The 19,904-nt window shown below is 37.3% G+C and overlaps 1 protein-coding gene across 1 annotated transcript; it reads left to right on the plus strand.

Moving 5' to 3' along the window:
• The first annotated feature begins 3,299 nt into the window (after window positions 1-3,299).
• LOC114887620 (oocyte-secreted protein 2-like) lies at window positions 3,300-11,828 on the plus strand. Its single transcript, XM_029209403.1, has 4 exons — window positions 3,300-3,363; window positions 8,736-8,914; window positions 9,973-10,076; window positions 11,624-11,828. The coding sequence occupies exons 1-4, from the start codon at window positions 3,300-3,302 to the stop codon at window positions 11,826-11,828; spliced, it is 552 nt and encodes a 183-aa protein (XP_029065236.1).
• The last annotated feature ends 8,076 nt before the right edge of the window (window positions 11,829-19,904 follow it).

The raw sequence follows: 19,904 nt of genomic DNA on the forward strand, positions 1-19,904 counted from the left end.
TTACATGTTTGCAAGTCTCCAGTCCAGTTTAATAGAAGACCGCTAGATTCTCATATGTCCTTCTACATTAAGGCTTTGTGATATGTTACTTTGGTTAAAGTATGTGAAAAGAACTTTGCCTCACACAAATATGTATTTGGAAAAGGGAGGAGTATTTTAATAATCTTCAAATAATTGTGGCTATTGTTTGATACCACTAATTCTCTACAAAAGGTAGTTCTTCAAGGTTAGTTGCAGTGTGGAAACAGAAAATATATCAATGAACATTTCATACTCAGTTATATTAAAGTCCATGGATCTCTCTTGTACTTTGAATGAAACGTTTACACATGCATGCTTGTATCACAGTATGCATTGGTTATGTGGAAAATATTGGTTCACTCAGTTATGCAGAACTTCCAAATGTTAACATGTTTCATTATGCAATACAAAAAAAAAATCACAGTTGCACTCTGAATGTGGGGAATGCAAGTTTTCTAAATTTTGCTTGTAAACTTGAATTTTATTTCTGGATACAAAAACTGTCAGTTGTTTTCTTTGAAGTGCCAGCCAATATTTCATTCTGTTTCTAAAAATATCTGTCAAAAACCCAAGTGCAAATAGTCAGTGTTTGTCTGACAGTTGTTCTTGCAGGTAAATATGATGTTCTATGAAAAAACGTTGTGTTCAGCTCACATATTAAACAATAAATTGCATAATCTCCACGCTTTGATACACAGCAGAAGTGCTTCATTCATACTTTCCATTTTATAATGCAGAATATTAAAAAGACATGTACTCAAGAGTCAATCAACATTTAATAAAATGAATAATTTTTACTGCTTTGATTTTTTTTTTTTTTTTTTTTGCGGTACACGGGCCTCTCCCGTCGCGGAGTACAGGCTCCGGACACGCAGGCTCAGCGGCCATGGCTCATGGGCCCAGCCGCTCCGCGGCATGTGGGACCTTCCTGGACCGGGGCACAAACCCGTGTCCCCTCCATCGACAGGCGGACTCTCAACCACTGCGCCACCAGGGAAGCCCTACTGCTTTGATTCTTAAGTGAAACTGGCTTCTACTGTGAGTATGTGGTGGTGAAGAATACAACGATGACTAACACAGCTTGGTGGCGCTGCCTTTCTTGCTTAGGCAGTGGTGTTGATCCCCCCCACTGTTTTTATACATCTGTGCAAAGGTCAACATGGTGAAAAGGGCATATTATGTCTTAGCATTATTATGAAAATAGTTTTGATCCTGTGGGCCCACAGCATCCAAGGACAACATATTGAGAATCATTGCAGTGGGAGAATGTCCTTATTTGCAGGAAACATACTCTAAAATATTTAGGAATGAGGGAGTATCATATTAGCAAATTATTCCCAAAATGTTCAGGAAAAAATAAGTTATGTATATCTGCAACATTTCTCTAAGTTAGAAATTGCTTAAAAATAAGATTTATATATTATCTCTGCCTTATCTCTATCCATTTTACATTAAAGTTATATTGAAATTCCATTATCCTTTCACAACAAAATTTGGAATTAAAACTGGAATTTCAGAAAAATGGACTTTGCTCATTCTGTGGCTTTGAGTAGTCCCAGGAACACTGCATAAAACCCTGGAATTAACTGTGCTCAAGTTTGAGGAAAACAGTCATGTGTTATATGTTTTTTTTGTACGCTATTAATTTTGGCTAGACTGTTTACCTTTATCTCTTTTAATATTCAAAACAAACTTATAAGGTAGGTAGTATCATTATCTCCTTTTTACAGAGTATGAACGTGAGCCTTAACTTTCCCAAATTTATATAAACTGAGAGTGGAGAAATTAGTCTATGGTTCTAATTAAGCTCTTAACTAGTAGACACAGGTGCCTTTAGGAAAAAAATATTAGATGCCTATATTGGAATGATTTGAAAGTTAAATGTAAAGTTTATGAATTTTAGATGAAAGAAATGTTAATAGCATCAGGAGAAAGTTTTTTAAAAAAAGAAAATGAAAGACAAAATAGTAACGTGGACTTATCTTTGTCTTTCTTCAGCTCTCTTTTGTCTTTGTAGTTGGTGACTGGGTTCTCCAGGCCTTCCACATGCAGGAACTGTGTGAGTCCCCGCTCTGGGGTTTCACTCTCTGTTAGAGGACGTGATGTTGGAAACGAAAGTCCTTTTTGTGACATGTAGGGAAGCCCTGTGCACGTGCTTATTTGAAAGCAGACTGTAACATTGAAAATATAATTCAGATGTCACTAAAAACAATGATAGGCCTTCAACTCAGATTCTTTGAAGTTTATTTACTGTGAGCCTTGATTTCCAAGTTCACTTTAAAACTAAAAATGTCACGATTGACATTTTAGCAAAAACAAGAAAGATCTTTAGCTGGAACTTTTATTCCAACTATTACAATGAATTTATGTTTATTATATATAAAATTATATATACATATGTATATAAAACTTGAGGACAAATATATATATATATTTACCCTTATGATATTGTGTGTGTGTATATCTTGTGTTATAAGCAAATAATTTTAAGGCTTGACCCAACTAGAGTAACTAGAACAATTTATGGAAGAATTAACAGAGATGAATTTGTGGATTTTCTTGAGGTCAAGAAAGACGGCTTTTTGGGGCTTCCCTGGTGGCGCAGTGGTTGAGAGTCCGCCTGCCGATGCAGGGGACGCGGGTTCCTGCCCCGGTCCGGGAAGATCCCACATGCCGCGGAGCGGCTGGGCCCGTGAGCCATGGCCGCTGAGCCTGCACGTCCGGAGCCTGTGCTCCGCAACGGGAGAGGCCACAACAGTGAGAGGCCCGCGAACAAAAAAAAAAAATACGGTTTTTCTTTAGGTCTGTCTCAGGAATTAAAGCCACTTTATCATCTCTGCTGCTGATTCTTCCACAGCCAAACCCGTAGAAATTAAGAAATAATAGTCTTTTGATTTCAAATATGTACGACTTAGGTTATTCAGCATATTAGATGACACCTGAAAATTACCTAGTGAAAAGAGTTTTCTATGCTTTAGCTTTTTTGGAAGTGTGTGCCTTGCCAGCTTCTCAGATGATTTTAACAGGCCTCAGGCACACAGAGTTATCAATTAGCACTCTTCACCTGATGGGCCTCTTTGAGCATCAGGGTTGGGGTAATCAGGAGAGTCTCAGGTTTTAGTTGGTTGACACTGTGGAAACCACCCCGTGGGTGATCTAACTAAGTAGCAAAATGAAGGCAGCTGAGCATGGGATGCCATATAAAATCACGTAAGCTGTTACCACTTCCTATGTCCCAAGAAGTCCTGGGCTGGGGGTCTGCTCACATGGAGGTCTCTATGGCTTCAGAAATCTTGATTCTCCTTGCTGCCTTGATTTGGCCTTGCGCTGAGAACATCAACGGTAAATGAATTAGAGAATGCTTCCTTGCAGGGTTACTCAGAATGACTGCTTTCCATCTTTCCAAGCAGGTGCTCTACTCCCTATAGAGATCTGATCTTACCATTTGCTAGAAAAGAAGTACTTTCAGGCCAACTGGACTTGAGTCTTTATACTGAGGACACATTTTAACTTTCTGCCTAAATGTCTGAGATGTTTCTTTTTTCTATGTTATGATCTTCTATCTGAAACCTCATTTGCAGAGATTCTTCAGAAATAGTCCTCGGCTCTACGTTTTAGGCTCTGCCCTTTTGAACTCACTGCCAATTACCAGTACTTGGTGGTATTGCAAGATATTTGATTGTATCTTTACTGATGTTCCTGCTTCCAGACCCTTCTTATTTCCCCTTGATGATGATACTGCTCTTTTGTTCTTTTTAAAATTCTATCTGGCCTTCCCTCATGTTAAATTCATCAGCTGTTCTGCAAAGCCAATAGGATGAAGCTAAATCAGTGTCTGGTCTGTCTATAAATTGATTCAATATCCTTTCTATTATACCTGGTGTAGTCTCCATTTTTTTTGTGTTATCCAGATGCTTCCCAGCTTCAAGGCCAGACTAAATTTCAACTACTCTAAGGCAGCATTTCAATATTACTTTTTGTGTTCTCTAAGTTTTTTTGAAAGTCACTGGATGTTCCTGTTTCCTTCTGCTTCAAGTGGGGTCTTTTTTGGGGAAATGATATGTGAATTTCTTACCCATTTGGCCTATAAGCCCTTTCTGAACAAGGACCACATTTAGTTTCTGATCTTTCCATTTTACCTAAGATGAATCTTTCAGAATGCCTAGGTTACTGCAGCTCACCCTGTGGCAGTTAACTATTGGCATTTCAGTAATTTCAATCATTTAATTCCATACATGTGGAGAAAGGGCAGTGACCTGTGAGTCAGAGAAGAATTCCAGTTATCTGGGAGGGGTGAGTAGGGTGTTCAGGCCTGGCTATGGTACATGATGCTTGGGTGCAAGGAAGGTTCTACCTCAGTTAGTGTATGTACAGCTATGCATGTTCCTCAGGCTTTTTCTCAAACAATTTCTCAGCTACTTGAGACACAAGCTCAGAATGTCAAACTGAAACTTGACCTTAAAACTAGTATGAACAAAAAGTAGTGAAGCCAGAAGCATGGACTTCCTGTATGTCCATATCCACTTACCCTTTTGAATCTATCTTAATCCAGTTGTTGGAACCTTTATTCATTTAGGAAGGATTTCCCTGGTAATCTTATCTAGCTGATGTTAGAACAATATTTTGAACACGTGGAGAGAGGTGATTTGGAGGTTACAATCACTGATGTAGAACACCTGCCTTCTCCAAAGCCTACTTTTTTCTTAAACATCTCCCTATATTTTCTTACTTTCTTGATGATTTATCCTTAAAAACCAAGAACTTCCAGGCTCAAATGTGCTGGAGGTATCTCGCTCATTAATCATAGAACTACTTCTTCATGCTGGGAAGATTCAGATTTTCCAAAGTGTTTAAGAGAATCCTGGATGTTCTCCAAGGCCTACTAGGTCTCTATGACTGGTTTGGGAACTTTCCTCGTCAAGATTTGAATGACTAGCTATTTTCGTTGTGTGATCTTACTTTACTACTTTGCAACGGATATGTAAATGAGCACTGTCACACAGAAAAGAAGATAGTAAATGACAATCTGACACATGACTAGCTGACTTACAGTCATGTTAGGTTTATTTGTGAGAAGTTTGAGATACTAAAATATTGATGGCAGATGGTCATTTTTTAAAAGTTTTATTTTTTTATAATTTTAAAAGGTTATACTCCATTTATAGTTATTACAAAATGTTGGCTATATTCCCCATATTGTACAATACATCCTTGTAGCCTATCTTACACCCAATAGTTTGTACCTTCCACTTGCTCACCCCTATATGCCCCCCTCCCCACCAGTAATCACTAACTTGTTCTCTATATCTGTGGGTCTGTTTCTTTTTTGTTATACTCACTAGTTCACTGTATTTTTTAGCTTCCACATAAGTGATATCATGCAGTATTTGTCTTTCTCTGTCTGACATATCTCACTTAGCATAGTGCCCTCCAAGTCCATCCATGTTGCTGCAAATGGCAAGATTTCATTCTTTTTTCTGGCTGAGTGCTGTTCTACTGTGTGTGTACCACATCTTCTATATCCACATCTTCTATATCCACATCTTCTATATCCACATCTTCATCTGCTGATGGATGCTTAGGTTGCTTCCTTATTTTGGCAGTTGTAAATAATGCTACCGTGAACATTGAGGTGCATGTAGCTTTTCATATTCATGTCTTTGTTTCTTTCAGCTACATATATCAGATGGTCATTTTTAAAGACACTTGTTTATTTCTTCCAATGACCGCCTGTTGTCAATTCCTAACCTAAGATTCATCTATAGGGAAAGAATTTAATGAGTTCTTGCTGTGGAAAAATTATCTGATTCTTGGCATTTCTATAGTTACCACAGAGGAAGCGTTTACTAAGTAAATCTGTGAAGAGTATACGGTCAAAGTCAACTATGATTATGGTTTGTGTCTTAGAGCACATGTACCAATAATTGATTTTTAGATGAGATATAAACTTCAATTATAATGTTTGGCACATAATGTACTATCAAGACTGGCATCAGTGACAAGTTATCTAAATTGCATTAGGAAGAAAATCTTGCCTCCTAATAATCTTTCTGACCACATACTCATTCACCAGATATCCTCTAAATGCAGCTGTTAAGTAAGGCTTTAGACTTGGAACCCCTTACCAATTTACTCATCACCTGCTATTCTTCCTGTAGGAGATAATAGCTAGTTATCATCGTACCTGAGTCAAACTCCTATTGCTGCTTTGCTGTTTCATTTTTTCCTTCTGCCTTTAAAGACATGCTGGTGGGGGATTGGAGGCATTGATCAGACTTCGGCAGTGACTGAATTACTTATTTGTGGAACAAGAGGATACTACCTTTGTTTACTTTCTGGGTTTTGTTAGGTTCCACAGAGAATTGACGTGCAAATGCTTTGGTTGTGGCTATATTCAGAACATATGTAGTAACTAAGGAGACCAATGAGAGACTAGGAAATTTGTCTTAAATGTCACCCCAACCCATTGTAGCTTAAGTTCCAGTTACCCGGTAGAATTGCCCCCTGGAGTGAACTTAACCATTTCAGCCCGGTTTACATCTTGGTCTGAGGCTCCAAGTACAATCAGTCTAATTGGCAGAACTTATATTCAAGCTGACTGTAAATCTTTGCTTCTGGCGGCCTTCACTGACTCATGAATATACTGTATTGCAGTCTACCAGTTTCTTTTAAGGTAATAAAGGTGTGTCTGCAGAGTTCAAACCCCGTCCGGCCAGCAGCAAGAGCTGTGTCTTCCTAAAGGTGAGATTACCAGCCAGGCTGTCACTCTCCTGTCCTTCCTTTCTTAAAGCAGAAATTCTGCAATTTCTGTTCATCTAGAAGTCCTGCGTGCAGGTACTACTATCAGCAAGGGCTGTGATTCAAATATATATATGTATCTGTGTTCTGTTTCACTGGGAATATAAAGAAAATTAAGAAATAAAACCCATGTTCAAAGTATTTATTCTAGCTTTGATGATAGGTTGTATTACAGTTGCTTATATTAACGTCAAAATAAGATAAGCTTTAAACCCTGTTACTCTAGCTTTTGTAAAACACGAGGAGGCTGTATCAGATGAGGTCAAGAATCACGTTTTGGGTTATGATTCTAATACCTTAATAAATATAGGATATATACTGGATATCTAAGAATAGTCTGTTTGCTTGGAAAAAAAAGCTTTTTAAAAGTGTTTATTTCTCACTTGTGTCAATAGATATATAAGGTGTATATTGTGACTTGCTTCTTTCTCATAATTGTTTTTAGATTTATATGTTTATAGGTATAACTATAATTTATTTTCCATGTTGTATGGAATTTGATTATATAAATGCATTACAATTTATTTCGTCATTCTTCTGTTGGTGATTTGGCCTGGAGTATTTTGTTCATTTTTTTTAACAATATGTTTCATTTACATTTGAACATTTGTTCATTTACATTATTATTGCTAGTATACTTGTAATTTATTTATTTAAATTTTATTTATTTTTGGCTGCGTTGGGTCTTCACTGCTGTGCACGGGCCCTCTCTAGCTGCGGTGAGTGGGGGCTACTTTTCGCTGTGGTGCACGGGCTTCTCATTGCTGGGGCTTCTCTTGCTGCGGAGCACGGGCTCTAGGCACGCGGGCTTCAGTAGTTGTGGCTTGCTGGCTCTAGAGCGCAGGCTCAGTAGTTGTGGCACACGGGCTTAGTTGCTCCGCCGCATGTAGGATCCTCCCAGACCAGGGCTCGAACCCATGTCCCCTGCATTGGCAGGCGGATTCTTAAAGACTGCGCCACCAGGGGAGTCCTATACTTTGTAATTTATTGCAACCATCTTACTGCTTTTGTCTTTTTTGGTTTTTTGTCTTTTTACCTTCTCCTTTTTTGCCTCCTTCTATGTTGTTTGAAATTTGCTTATTTTTGTCCTTCATTCTATTTTGTTCTCCTCCAATTTGGAAGTTTTACCATCTAGTTTATTAGGTTCCACACCACCCCCCCCACCGACTACTTATCATGCATCTTTAAATACTAAAGCTAATAAATCTTGACTTTCCTTCCGAACAATAGAAGGACCTACGATATTTAACTCTGGTCATCCCCTGAGAACCTCTGGTTAATGACTGTCTAGCACACTAAGTCAGAATCCAGTACACTTCATTTCCAAAGGGAAAATGACTCAATTAGAAATAGTGACTATTATGACTTACTGAAGACGCTCCACGTAAAGGATAGGATGGGTTTTACGTTAACATTTTCATAAAACTTCCATCCCAGACAATAGATTTTCTCTCTTCAGACTATTTCGTCTTGTGGCTATGATTGTTTCTGGTTCTGGTTGCTCTAGATATGAACTCTACCATACCAACTTTCCTCCTTTTCCCTCTTTGAAAAGTATTACAGAGAATACATCACTCTTCTAATGTACTGTAGTTTACTTCTGTCCCTTCTGTGTGGTCCTAACTACATCATGCTCTTTAAGAGGAGGCAGGGGGCTAAAAGATAATGATGTTCTTGTGTATTGAATTTTTCCCCTGTGAAAGAACTGAAATTTACTTATTTGAGGCTATAATTATGCAGCTGTTTTGGAAAGTAGTGGTAATATGAAAACCCCCTATATGCTGTTCTTTAAGCTGTGATAACCTTTGCCAGAGGAAGGAATATCTTTTATCACAAACGGCGTAGCTGGATGTTCTTTGAGCTCCCCCTTAAGATAAATACACATCTGACCTTTTCTCATATGATTCTTTCTGCAGTGAAAATAAGTTGTTCTATGGACTGGTTGATGGTCTCTGTAAGCCCATGTGCATACAGCAGCAATCTGTACATATTTGCTGACGAATTATATCTGGGATCGGGCTGCCCTGTGACTCGGATACAAACATATACCTATGATTTTATATACCCTGTGCACGACTGTGGGATCAGGACAAAGGTAAGAATAATGATTATCTGTTAAAAAAAAAACAAAACCAAAAAACAAACCTAGATATTTTTTCACAATTTTATGCCTGGTGCTAAAATTATTGTCCTGGTTTTCTTTGTGGTTTAAGAACAAATTTTGCTTCTAGTTACAGTAATTTATGGATAGACGACGATACAGTTCCGTACTTGGTCACTGAATACTGAGTCCTCTTTGTGCATAAGACTTAAAGCACAGATTTCCAGACTCTTTAGTGAACTGATTTTAAGTTGTCTTTAGGCTTCTGTCGTATTTCACTAAAGCTCAGGAGATAGTTTTAAATTCCATTCAATGTTCCTAATGTGAGAGGTCACCAATTCTGGGAAGGTATTTTATATTCAACAATAGATCATTTGAATTTACCCCTGCTCTTTCAGGATGTGTGCCTCTATGTGGACTAGATTTTTACTGGAATAAAATCTCTGTCAGTTATTTTGCCAGCCACAAATCTTAAAACTGTGCTGTTATCTTGGGGTGTTATCTTTTCATAGATTCCCAAATTTAAACAATTTATATTCATACTATAAAAGTATCTGGGGTCAATGCCTATTTAAAACTGTCACCTATGAATTAGATGTTGTCTTTATTTTAGAAATGAGGGAGCTAGAACTTCAGAAGGTGCTTTAATAATTTGCCCAGGGATGCACAGCCAGTTGGTGGTAGTTTAGATGCCCAAACAGGAGGATTCCCCTCCGAAGCTTATGTTTTAAACCACTCTGTTATTTGATCTCCAAATCGTCTTTCTCAGAAGAACTACTGAAAACCTTTTGTTAATGCATGATAGAGATAGCTCTGAGTAACAGTTTCAGTTTGCTCCTATGTACTGTTGAGATTTTTTTCCAGGTACTTTAAGTTCACTCTTACAGATAATACTCCTCTTCTGTCCCAGTGGGTTGTCAGACCTTTGTATGTACCTGAAAGCGACAGCAACCATTTCTGAGACCTTGAATGTTTTCTACTTCCTATTCAAATGTGTACATGCCCCCTTTGTTACTAGAAATATCTTCTACTTAACCTGTGTGCTCTCCTAGGTTGTTTCAGAGGATACTCTCCTTTTTCAAACAGAGGTGTACTTTAACCCTAGGAATATACATTGTGACCATCAGAAAATCCCTTTGGAATGTTCTGCCTCTAGGTGAGTCCAATAGACCATACTCCTTTTGAATATGTTAGTTTCACCTTTACTTACCATGTGCTTCTACAGAAGTGTAGATTTTAGAGACTATAACATGACTCGCTCATAAGCATAAGTCCAAATGAACACCAAATTAGCATTTAAAAATATTTTGAGTACTTTTTAATTTTAAAATATTCATCTTAGAATAAAAACATTATATAATCTTGTGTAATCTTGTGTAACTAGGTTATTTTACAGTAACTGAACTTTAAAGCAAATCCTCAGTCACCTTAGTAAGTGTGTTAGGAGAGTAAATGACTAAAAAGTTAAGAGAAAACCAATTCTTCATTTTAATACTAACTCATGGACATACATGAAAGGAAAGGCTTATCAGCCTATCATTAAATGCAGTTTGTTTGCAGTTCTGTGGAACCGAGAGGCTGAATCCCAAAAGGACTCCACGTGAACTTTGACACCAAGTGGAATAGTATATCCTGATACACTTTTACCATGCCACTGAAATACTTACCCTGAGTGTTATAAATCTGAGTGAAAAATCTTAGAAACCACCTGAAAACCACAAGGAAAGATTTTATCCTTGTTTAATATATGGAAATAGCTGACATGAAAAAAGAATTTTGAGCTCAGAGCAAATGTGCAATATCTTTTAACATCATCAGAGTCCCTTTTTGGGGGGTGAGGGAGAATTGGTATTTTTAATTGTTGTAAAATATACATAAGAGAAAAGTTACCATTTTTAAGGGAATAATTCAGTGGCATCAAGTACAACCACATTGTTGAATACTCTTGATCTTCCCTTTATTTTAAGGAAAGACCAAGGCTGAGAGACTCAGTGATACTCTGGGGAGTAGCTGACCCCTAAATAGAAATTAACAGTTGATTCTGTGTACACACACACACATACACAGAGATACACACAGAGACACATATACACACATACATACACACACACACACATACTCACTCACTCACTCACACATACACTTTCATTCCTATATACTGGCCAGTGCTTAGAGTAATGTAAAAAGTTCTAACCTAATCCCCTCGGGCTATTGCTTCTCCATAGGCTACCAGATTAAGAGTGATAACTAAGGCATTTCTATTTTGATCGTAATATTATTATATTGTTTGCGGCTATCTTTCTTAAAAATGAAGACTAGGCCAACAAAGGTATATGATTAGGTTTTTGGTGCATGAACTTTACTGCTGCACACACACACACACACACACACACACACACACACACACACACACCCCTCTGTCACCAGTATACTGGGTCACATTAAGCTTTTGACAACTTTTACTGTTCTTAGGATCCATTTGTCTAAGTCTGTTTTTCTGGGTGCTTTGGTACTCTACTAAGACAAGTACTACAAATCATCTATTATCCAGAGGGTGCAGGTACCCCTAAATAACCATATTGAAAATCATCATGATGTTAAACAGTGGTAAAAAAAGAAATAGCTTGGCCCCAAATTTAGAGTCAGAAATACCTGGTAACAAGTATGCCAACCCTGTCTGCTTTCTGTTTCTCTTCTCTTTAGGAAATCAGTGTGGTTTACACCAGTTTCTACAGATAATGAAATAAAATTGGATCCCAGTCCCTTTATTGCTGATTTTGAGACAACACCAGAAGAGTTAGGATTATTAAATTCTAGTCAAACTGACTCCATATTTACAGAGAAATTGAAACTTGGAAATTGGGCTCATGAATTTTGTTGGAAAAACAATGGTTTTATACAAAAATAATTGCTATAAACCTTTCTTTGGGTATCTGATCCCTAAAACCCCTAATTCAGTGAAGGTCCTGATTCAGTGAAGGTGAATTTTTAGACACTTTTATTTATTAGGGGTATGTCTTATTAATTTAATGTTGACTATCAGATACTCCTATTACCCATTAAATTTTATTTTTAGTTCTATAGAGTAGATTCAGAAATAGGTCTTCAATGACAACAGGATTTAATTGATATAAACCTCCAATAAATATTTTCTAAATACATTTTTTTGAAGAATAAAATAATAGAGATAGGTATGTAAATGTGCCAGAGACTAAAATTTAACATACTAACTCCCAGGAAAGCCAAAGTCCTTTTATATGAAGATAGTTTAACTTGTGTGGATTTTCCTAATTAATTAGTAAAGTTGAGTCTTAAAAGTAATTGAATATACTTCATATTTGATTATTAAAGAAGGAAATTAGGGGCTTCCCTGGTGGCTCAGTGGTTGAGAGTCTGCCTGCCGATGCAGGGGACACGGGTTCATGCCCCGGTCCAGGAAGATCCCACATGCCACGGAGCGGCTGGGCCTGTGAGTTACGGCCGCTGAGCCTGCGCGTCCGGAGCCTGTGCTCCGCAACGGGAGAGGCCACAGCAGTGAGAGGCCCACGTACCGCAAAAAAAAAAAAGAAAAAAAAAGAAATTAGATTTATAGTCTATAATCTAAATGACCACTTCCTTAACTGGAATTAGAGTCAGGTTTTCCTTTATCTCTGATATGATTCTTCCACACTTGAAATAATTGACTGAAGAGGTCGACATGGAATCATCCTGTCACTTTAGAGCAATCTACTGGATGGTCATTTATCACCAGCTATTATGCTATCCTCTTTTCCCTAAAGGGGGAGTCTACCCATGTAATACACCAAAGAGCACCCTGATTTGGGGGAGAGTTCTTATATCAATTATGCAAATTGAAGTGTGCCATTTGTTATTCAATAAAAACTCTTAAATTTTTTTATGTTTTAATTTTTATTTACTTTTTATTGGAGTAGAGTTGATTTACAACGTTTTGTTACTTTCTACTGTACAGCAAAGTGAATCAGTTATACATATACATATATCCACTCTTTTTTAGATTCTTTTCCCATATAGGTCATTACAGAGTATTGAGTAAAGTTACCTGTGTGTCAATTGCTTATCGAATGTACATTTTGGATGCTATATCCTTTTGGAAATAAATTTTGCCAACATATATTTTTTTTAGTTTTTTAAAAATTTAAAGTGCTGCTATCTTATTGCCAATAAAATGCTTCTTAAAGTTGTCTACATGAATTTAAATTGTCATAATGGGCATCTATCTTTGGTATATATGTATATACAACGAAGAGGTAATCGTTTTGTAAGGCTTAATGTGTGTCAGGCAATGTTTCAAGCATGTTGCAACAATTTACTTAATCCTAATAACCCAAAGACTTATGTATTACTATTCCAATTTCACAGATAAGAAAACATAGATTAAATAATTTGCCTGCAACGCACAACTGGCCTCTATTGGTGATCTGTTCCTAATCTTAGAGAGAAAGCTTTCAGCTTTTCAACCGTTGTGTATGATGTTCACCGTGGGCTTGTCGCTTGTGTGAAGGTGCATTCCTTCTATACCTAATTGTTGAGTTTTTATCTTGAAAGATTGTTGAATTTTGTCAGATCTAACCACTTCTATCCAATATAATACTGAGAGTCCTAGCCAGAGCAATTAGGCAAGAAAAACAAAAGGCATCCATCAGAAAGGAAGAAGTAAAATTGTCTCTGTTTGCAGATGACATGATGTAACATATGTAAAACCCTAAAGATTCCATCAAAGAACTGTTAGAACTAATAACAAATTCAGTAGAGTTGCAGAATACAAAATCAACACACAAAAACTAGTTGTTTCTGTACACTAAAAATGAACTCTCTGAAAAAGAAATTAAGAAAATTGCATTTACAATAGTAGCAAAATAAATAAAATACTTAGGAATAAATTTAACCAAGGAGGAAAAAGATCTGTATACTGAAAAGTATAGGACATTGATGAAAGAAATTGAAGAAGATACAAATAAATGAAACAATATCTCATGTTCGTGTATTGGAATTGTCAAAATGTCCCTACCCCTAAAGTGATCTATAGATTCAATGCAGTCCCTATCAAAATTCCAATGGTATTTTTCACAGAAAGAAGAAAAAACAATCCTAAAAAAAATCCAAAATTTGTATGGAACAACAAAAGACTGCAGAGCCTAAGCTAATCTTGAGAAAGAAAAACAAAGCTGGAGGCATCACACGTCCTGATTTCAAATTTTACTACAAAGCTAAAGTAATCAACACATTATGGTACTAGAATAAAAATGGATACAAAGAACAATGGAACAGAATAGAGAGTCCAGGTATAAACCCACATATATACCTTTAACTAATATTCAATAAAGATGCCAAGGGGCTTCCCTGGTGGCTCAGTGGTTGAGAATCTGCCTGCTAATGCAGGGGACACGGGTTCGAGCCCTGATCTGGGAGGATCCCACGTGCCACAGAGCAACTAGGCCCGTGAGCCACAACTACTGAGCCGTGCGTCTGGAGCCTGTGCTCCGCAACAAGAGAGGCCGCGATAGTCAGAGGCCCGCACACCGTGATGAAGAGTGGCCCCCACTTGCCACAACTAGAGAAAGCCCTCGCACAGAAACAAAGACCCAACACAGCAAAAAATAAATAAATAAATTACTAAAAAAAAATAAAAATAAAAAAATAAAGATGCCAAAAATATACAATGGGGAAAGAATTGCCTCTTCAGTAAATGATGTTGGGAAAACTGGATTCCCACATCCAAAAAAAAAAAAAGAAAGAAATTGGATTCTTACCTTACACTATATACAAAAATCAACTCCAAATGGATTAAAGACTTAAACAGAAGATCTGAAACTTTAAAACTCTAGAAGAAAACTGGCAGAAAGCTCCATGACATTGGTTTTGGCAATGATTTTTTGCTTATAGCACTGTATGTACAAGCAACAAAAGTAAAAGTAAACAAGTGAGACTACATCAAACTAAAAAGCTTCTGCACAGTAAAGGAAACCACAAAACGAAAAGGCAAACTACAGAATGCGAGACTGTATTTGCAAAAACCATACATCTGATAAGGGATTAACATCCAAAAGATCTAAGGAACTCCTGCAACTCAATGGCAAAAAAACCCAGATAACCAGATATAAAAATAGGCAAAGAATCTGAACAGACTTTTCTCAAAAGAAGACATACAAATGGCCAACAGGTTCATGAAAAGGTGTTCAACATCACTAATCAGGGAAATGCAAATCAAAATCATAATGAGATATCACCTTACACCTGTTAGAATGGCTATCCTCAAGAAGACAAGTGTTGAGCAGGCTGTGGAGAAAAGGGAACCCTAGTACAATATCGGAAGGAATGTAAATTGCTTCAGCCACTATGGAAAACAGTATGAATGTTCCTCAAATAATTAAAAATAGAATTACCATATGAGCCAACAATCCCACTTCCAGATATATATCCAAAGGAAGTGAAAACAGGATATCAAAGACATATCTGCACTTCCAAGTTTATTGCAGCATTATTCACAAGAGTCAAGATATGGAAACAACCTAACTGTCCATCAGTGGATGAATGGATAAAGATGTGATATATCTATATATCTACATCTTTAGAAAGTGGAATATTATTCAGCCATAAAAAGAAGGAAATCCTGCCATTTGTGACAACATGGATGAACCTGAAGCATAATATGCTAAGTGAAAAAAGCCAGACAGAGTCAGAAAAGTGCTGCATGATCTCACTTACATGTGGACTCTAAAACAGTGGAACTCATGGAAACAGAGTAGAAGGGTGGTGGTCAGGGTTGGGGGGGGAGCAGAAGAAATGGACAGATGTTGGTCAAAGTATGATTTTCAGTTATAAGATAAGCCTGGAGACCTAATGTACAGCATGGTGACTATAATAAATAATAATGTACACTTGAAATTTGCTAAGAGAGTAGATCTTAGATATTCTCAACACATACACACACAAAATGTTAACTATGTGAGATGATAGATATAATTAGCTTGATAATGGTAATCATTTCCCAATGGATAAGTATATCAAAACATCACATTGTACATCTTAAATATATATAAGTTGTATTTGTCAATTACACCTCTAGAAAAGCTGGAAAAAAATAAAGACAAAACTGGGTGATCTGGATCCAGATCTGTCTGCCATTAACCACTACACTCTACTGCCTCCATCGCTTTAAGTTGCTGAACTTTAGTTGCTAGAAAACAATTGCCATTAAAGCAGTTCCACAGCCCTCAATAAAACTTAAGAAGTTTAGCTATGGACAGAGAGTGCTTTTTTCTGAATCTGGAACTAAAATTACTTTATGCCAACAGATTTGGGAGGACATAGAGTAGGATGAGTGATTGCTCAAGGCAAAGGAAATTATTGGGCGTGAGGTAACAAGTGTCTTCAATATTCTTGTGCTAAAATATGAAGAGTGTGCAGGGTGGCCCTGAGCCCTCTCATCCTGCCACTCCATTATATAGGCAATGTCCGGTAGGCTTAGAAAGGGGAAGCAGTTTGTCTTAAACTCATATGAACATTTAATAATAGAAGCTAGAACAACTCCAGTGCCATTTTTCATTTCACAAACTCTCCCATCTTCCTTAAATATCATGAATTCAGTTATTTCTCTTTTCTCTGTATTATTTGTATTTATTACTTTAAAACATTTGGAAGTGCTTATTTTGATGGAGAAAAATGTCAATTTCATGGGGGTTCAATCAGAGTTCAGTTTAGTTTCCCTCTCTTCCTCAGAGAGTACAACAGGGAATATAATTTATTTAAGAGGAAAACACATCAGTGGTTAAACATATAAATTAATTACTCTTAAATTTTGTTAACTTTTAATTATACAACTTCTAACTTTACCTTCACAAAAACGAAAAGTACCCGTTAATTGTGACTGGGCTTTGTACATTATCTTTTAACAAATTTAGTAATCATTTACCAAAAGAAGAAAGAGAATGTCCATGTCCACAAAAACTTGTATCATTACGGGGAACCTCTTAAGGCCACCAGAAGGAACATATAGTTGTTATCTCAGTGAAATGAGAAGCTGTTGCAGGCGTCGTAAGCAGGGAGTGTCTTGATTTGATTTATATTTTAAAATCGCGCATTACCCTATGAACATGGATTAGAGCAGTAATTAGGAGGCATCGCAGGAACTTAATTTGACATTAAGGCAAGTGATGATGTTATCATGGCCGGAGCTTGTGGTAGAGAAGACAGAAAATATGTAGACCAATTTTCTATATGCTTTGGAGATGGAAGAAAGAATTTCCAAATGGATTTAAAGTAGGGTAAGAAATAAATCACGATCGAGCATGACACCCTGGTGTCTGGCTCAGGCAATTGTATGGATAGTCATAATTTTACTAAAATTGAAAAGATTGAGGCTAGGACATTGCCCATGATAAGCTGAGATGTCACGGTAACTAGATAATTAGTCAAAGACCACCTTAAATAGCATTTGAGAAAATGAAAGCAAGGGGTGGGATATGACTAGGGGATCTACTTTTTGACTGAATTCAATTTAATGTTCTTCACTCTCATTCAAATATATGGAAACTATATTAGAATTTAAATTAAGTCTTCAGTTTTATAATTAATTCAAAAATATATGAGTACGCCCTTTGTTCCTCTCCCTTCCACACACTGCTTTTTTCTTTTCCTATTTGCTCATGGAAACTTGTGTGCTTTTTTTTTTTAAGTTGAGGAAATGATGGTCTTTGGCCTGTTCTTGAATAATAGTTTAGGGTAACTTGACTGTGTTGGAACAGCTGGAATCTAGGAGTAAATGAGCTCAGATTTGAGTCTCATTGTGCCGGTTGTATAAAGCAGCATAAACTTGTTTCTTCACCTGCATCAAACAGTGTTGATTAGGTTCTGCTACAATAATACTGCCTCAAATATCAGTGGCTTAAAAGGACACAAGTTTATTTCTCACTCAGGTAAAGTCAGCCATGAGTCTTAACAACCTCCCAGGCAGTAGGAGCTCAATATTTCAATCTACAGATATTTTATGAAACCTTCCTATCCCCTAATGCTTCCATCATCACCCAGGAAAGGAAAATGCATATAAAATGTATTATTGGCTCCTGTGAGTCGGGCAATAAATGATGAGAGCTGGTAGGGTTAAAAATCAAATATGCAAAGATTTCAGAGCTTCAACATAATTATTTTGGTTAAGGTGTCACTTAAATCATTTCCAGTCCTTATTGGAAATAAACAATGAATAAAATTGCAAGAATGTCTCTGTTGTTAAATATTCTGTGTTTGTAAGTTTGTAGCTGGTAGCTTGGCCAGATTCTCCACAGAAGTATCAGTCTTTGTTTATATGTTCATTGTCTGTTTCATGATATGTGATTGAGGAATAAACACCAAGAACACTTACAAAACCCAATATAATCACACAAGTAATCAACGCATTGTTTGCAGTTTTGCTAGAGGCGAAGCCTGTCTTGGTGTAATTAAAACTCATCAAAGAGTTAGTATTAAGTCATATGCTTAAATGCTGATTTATTTTCTTCTTGGAAACACCTTTCTGTTTTCCTTGAGAAGTGGAGAGCGGGGCAGGTGAGAGTAGGAATTCTTTTTCTTCGGAAGTAAGTTTTAGTGACATCATGGAGTTAGAGTTCAATTATAAAGCAAAAAAAAAAAAAAAAAAAAAAGAAAAGTTCAACATTCCAAGAATTGGTAGTGGCTCTTAGCTTGATTATGGTTCTGTTTACATTTCTTTATACACTAGTCAAAACTCACAGGACTGTACACTTGAAAAAGGAGAAAATCTATTGCATGTAAATTATATTTCAATGAACCTGACATAAAAAATATGCTAGCCTGGCTACAAGGCACAATGACCTACACAGACCATAGGAATCTAACTGCATGGGGATACATTTAATAGTACATCCGTTAGACTTTTAGGCTGAGATGTACTGTTCTATCAGAAAATTAGAATTGTTCTATGAAACATATGCTCTTAAATGTATTGAGAGGCCAACAGGGATTTTTGTGGAAAGATGGAAAGAAGATGGAAAAATGAGGAGAGGAAAAATCATCAAGGATCTAAGGACATTTGGATTGAGGCACCCAGGCAACTTCCATGTGAGGGGCTCAACCACACTCCAGGGACAGACCCAGGTAGGATCTTGAGCACAGCCCACCAGAGGGCTCAGAAAACTCCCTAGTGGAAATCTGCAGGCTGACTCTGAGAAGGAGACAAAAAAAGGTGACCCATTTAGTCTCAGAGAATGAGTTACCAAGAAGCAACTGGAAGATGCTCAGAAGGTCCACCTGGTCCATAAATTGGGGCAGACTGGTCAGGGTGGGATACTATAAAGTGTATCACCTATGGCTCCCTGCAAACTAAATGCGGTTTTTCCTGAGGAATCTATGGCTACTTGCAAACTGGAAGTCTAATACCATGGTGGGCTGAGAACACTGCCCGAGTCCCTCTTGGGAGATCTCCTTTGTTGATCCTGGGACTGTATAGGTGGTAGAAGAGCGCATTATATGGTTTTGCATATGTCGGAAAAGGAACTCAAGTTCCTTTAAAATATGGAACTGTTTTAATTCCGGTCCCTCCCCCATTGGAAAGGACTACAGGAAACTGCATACGGTAAGTCCCCTACATACGAACCCTCAAGTTACGAACTTTCAAAGATGCAAATGTGCGTCCGCATGTCCAATCACGTAAGTTGGTTCACGTCTGGCGTACGTTGTCACATGCGTGCCTTCTCTACAAGCAGCTGTGCTTTTGTGCACTTTACTGTACAGGACTGTATAGAGAACAGTAGCACAGTATCTTTATTTCAAGACCAGGATGTCTGGAAGCAAGTGTAAAAGCAGCGGTGATGTAGCTGGTAGTGCTAAGAAGCGCCAAGAGGTAACGATGGAACTTGCTGTGCAACACGGGGACCTCATGAATGAAGACCTGATGGAATTGGAGGCCCACAGAAAGGATGAGGAGAAACAAGAGAAAGAAAAAATAACTGAA

This window comes from Monodon monoceros, unplaced genomic scaffold, assembly GCF_005190385.1.
Source record: "Monodon monoceros isolate NGI ecotype Baffin Bay Population unplaced genomic scaffold, NGI_Narwhal_1 Super_Scaffold_7, whole genome shotgun sequence".
Classification (NCBI taxonomy): Eukaryota; Metazoa; Chordata; class Mammalia; order Artiodactyla; family Monodontidae; genus Monodon; species Monodon monoceros.

Coding starts and splice junctions, on each gene's coding strand:
- LOC114887620 (XM_029209403.1), top strand. CDS start 3,300: ATGGCTTCAGAAATCTTGATTCTCCTTGCTGCCTTGATTTGGCCTTGC. Junction 3,364..8,735: donor TTGCGCTGAGAACATCAACG/GTAAATGAATTA, acceptor TTCTTTCTGCAG/TGAAAATAAGTTGTTCTATG. Junction 10,077..11,623: donor TTGGAATGTTCTGCCTCTAG/GTGAGTCCAATA, acceptor TCTTCTCTTTAG/GAAATCAGTGTGGTTTACAC.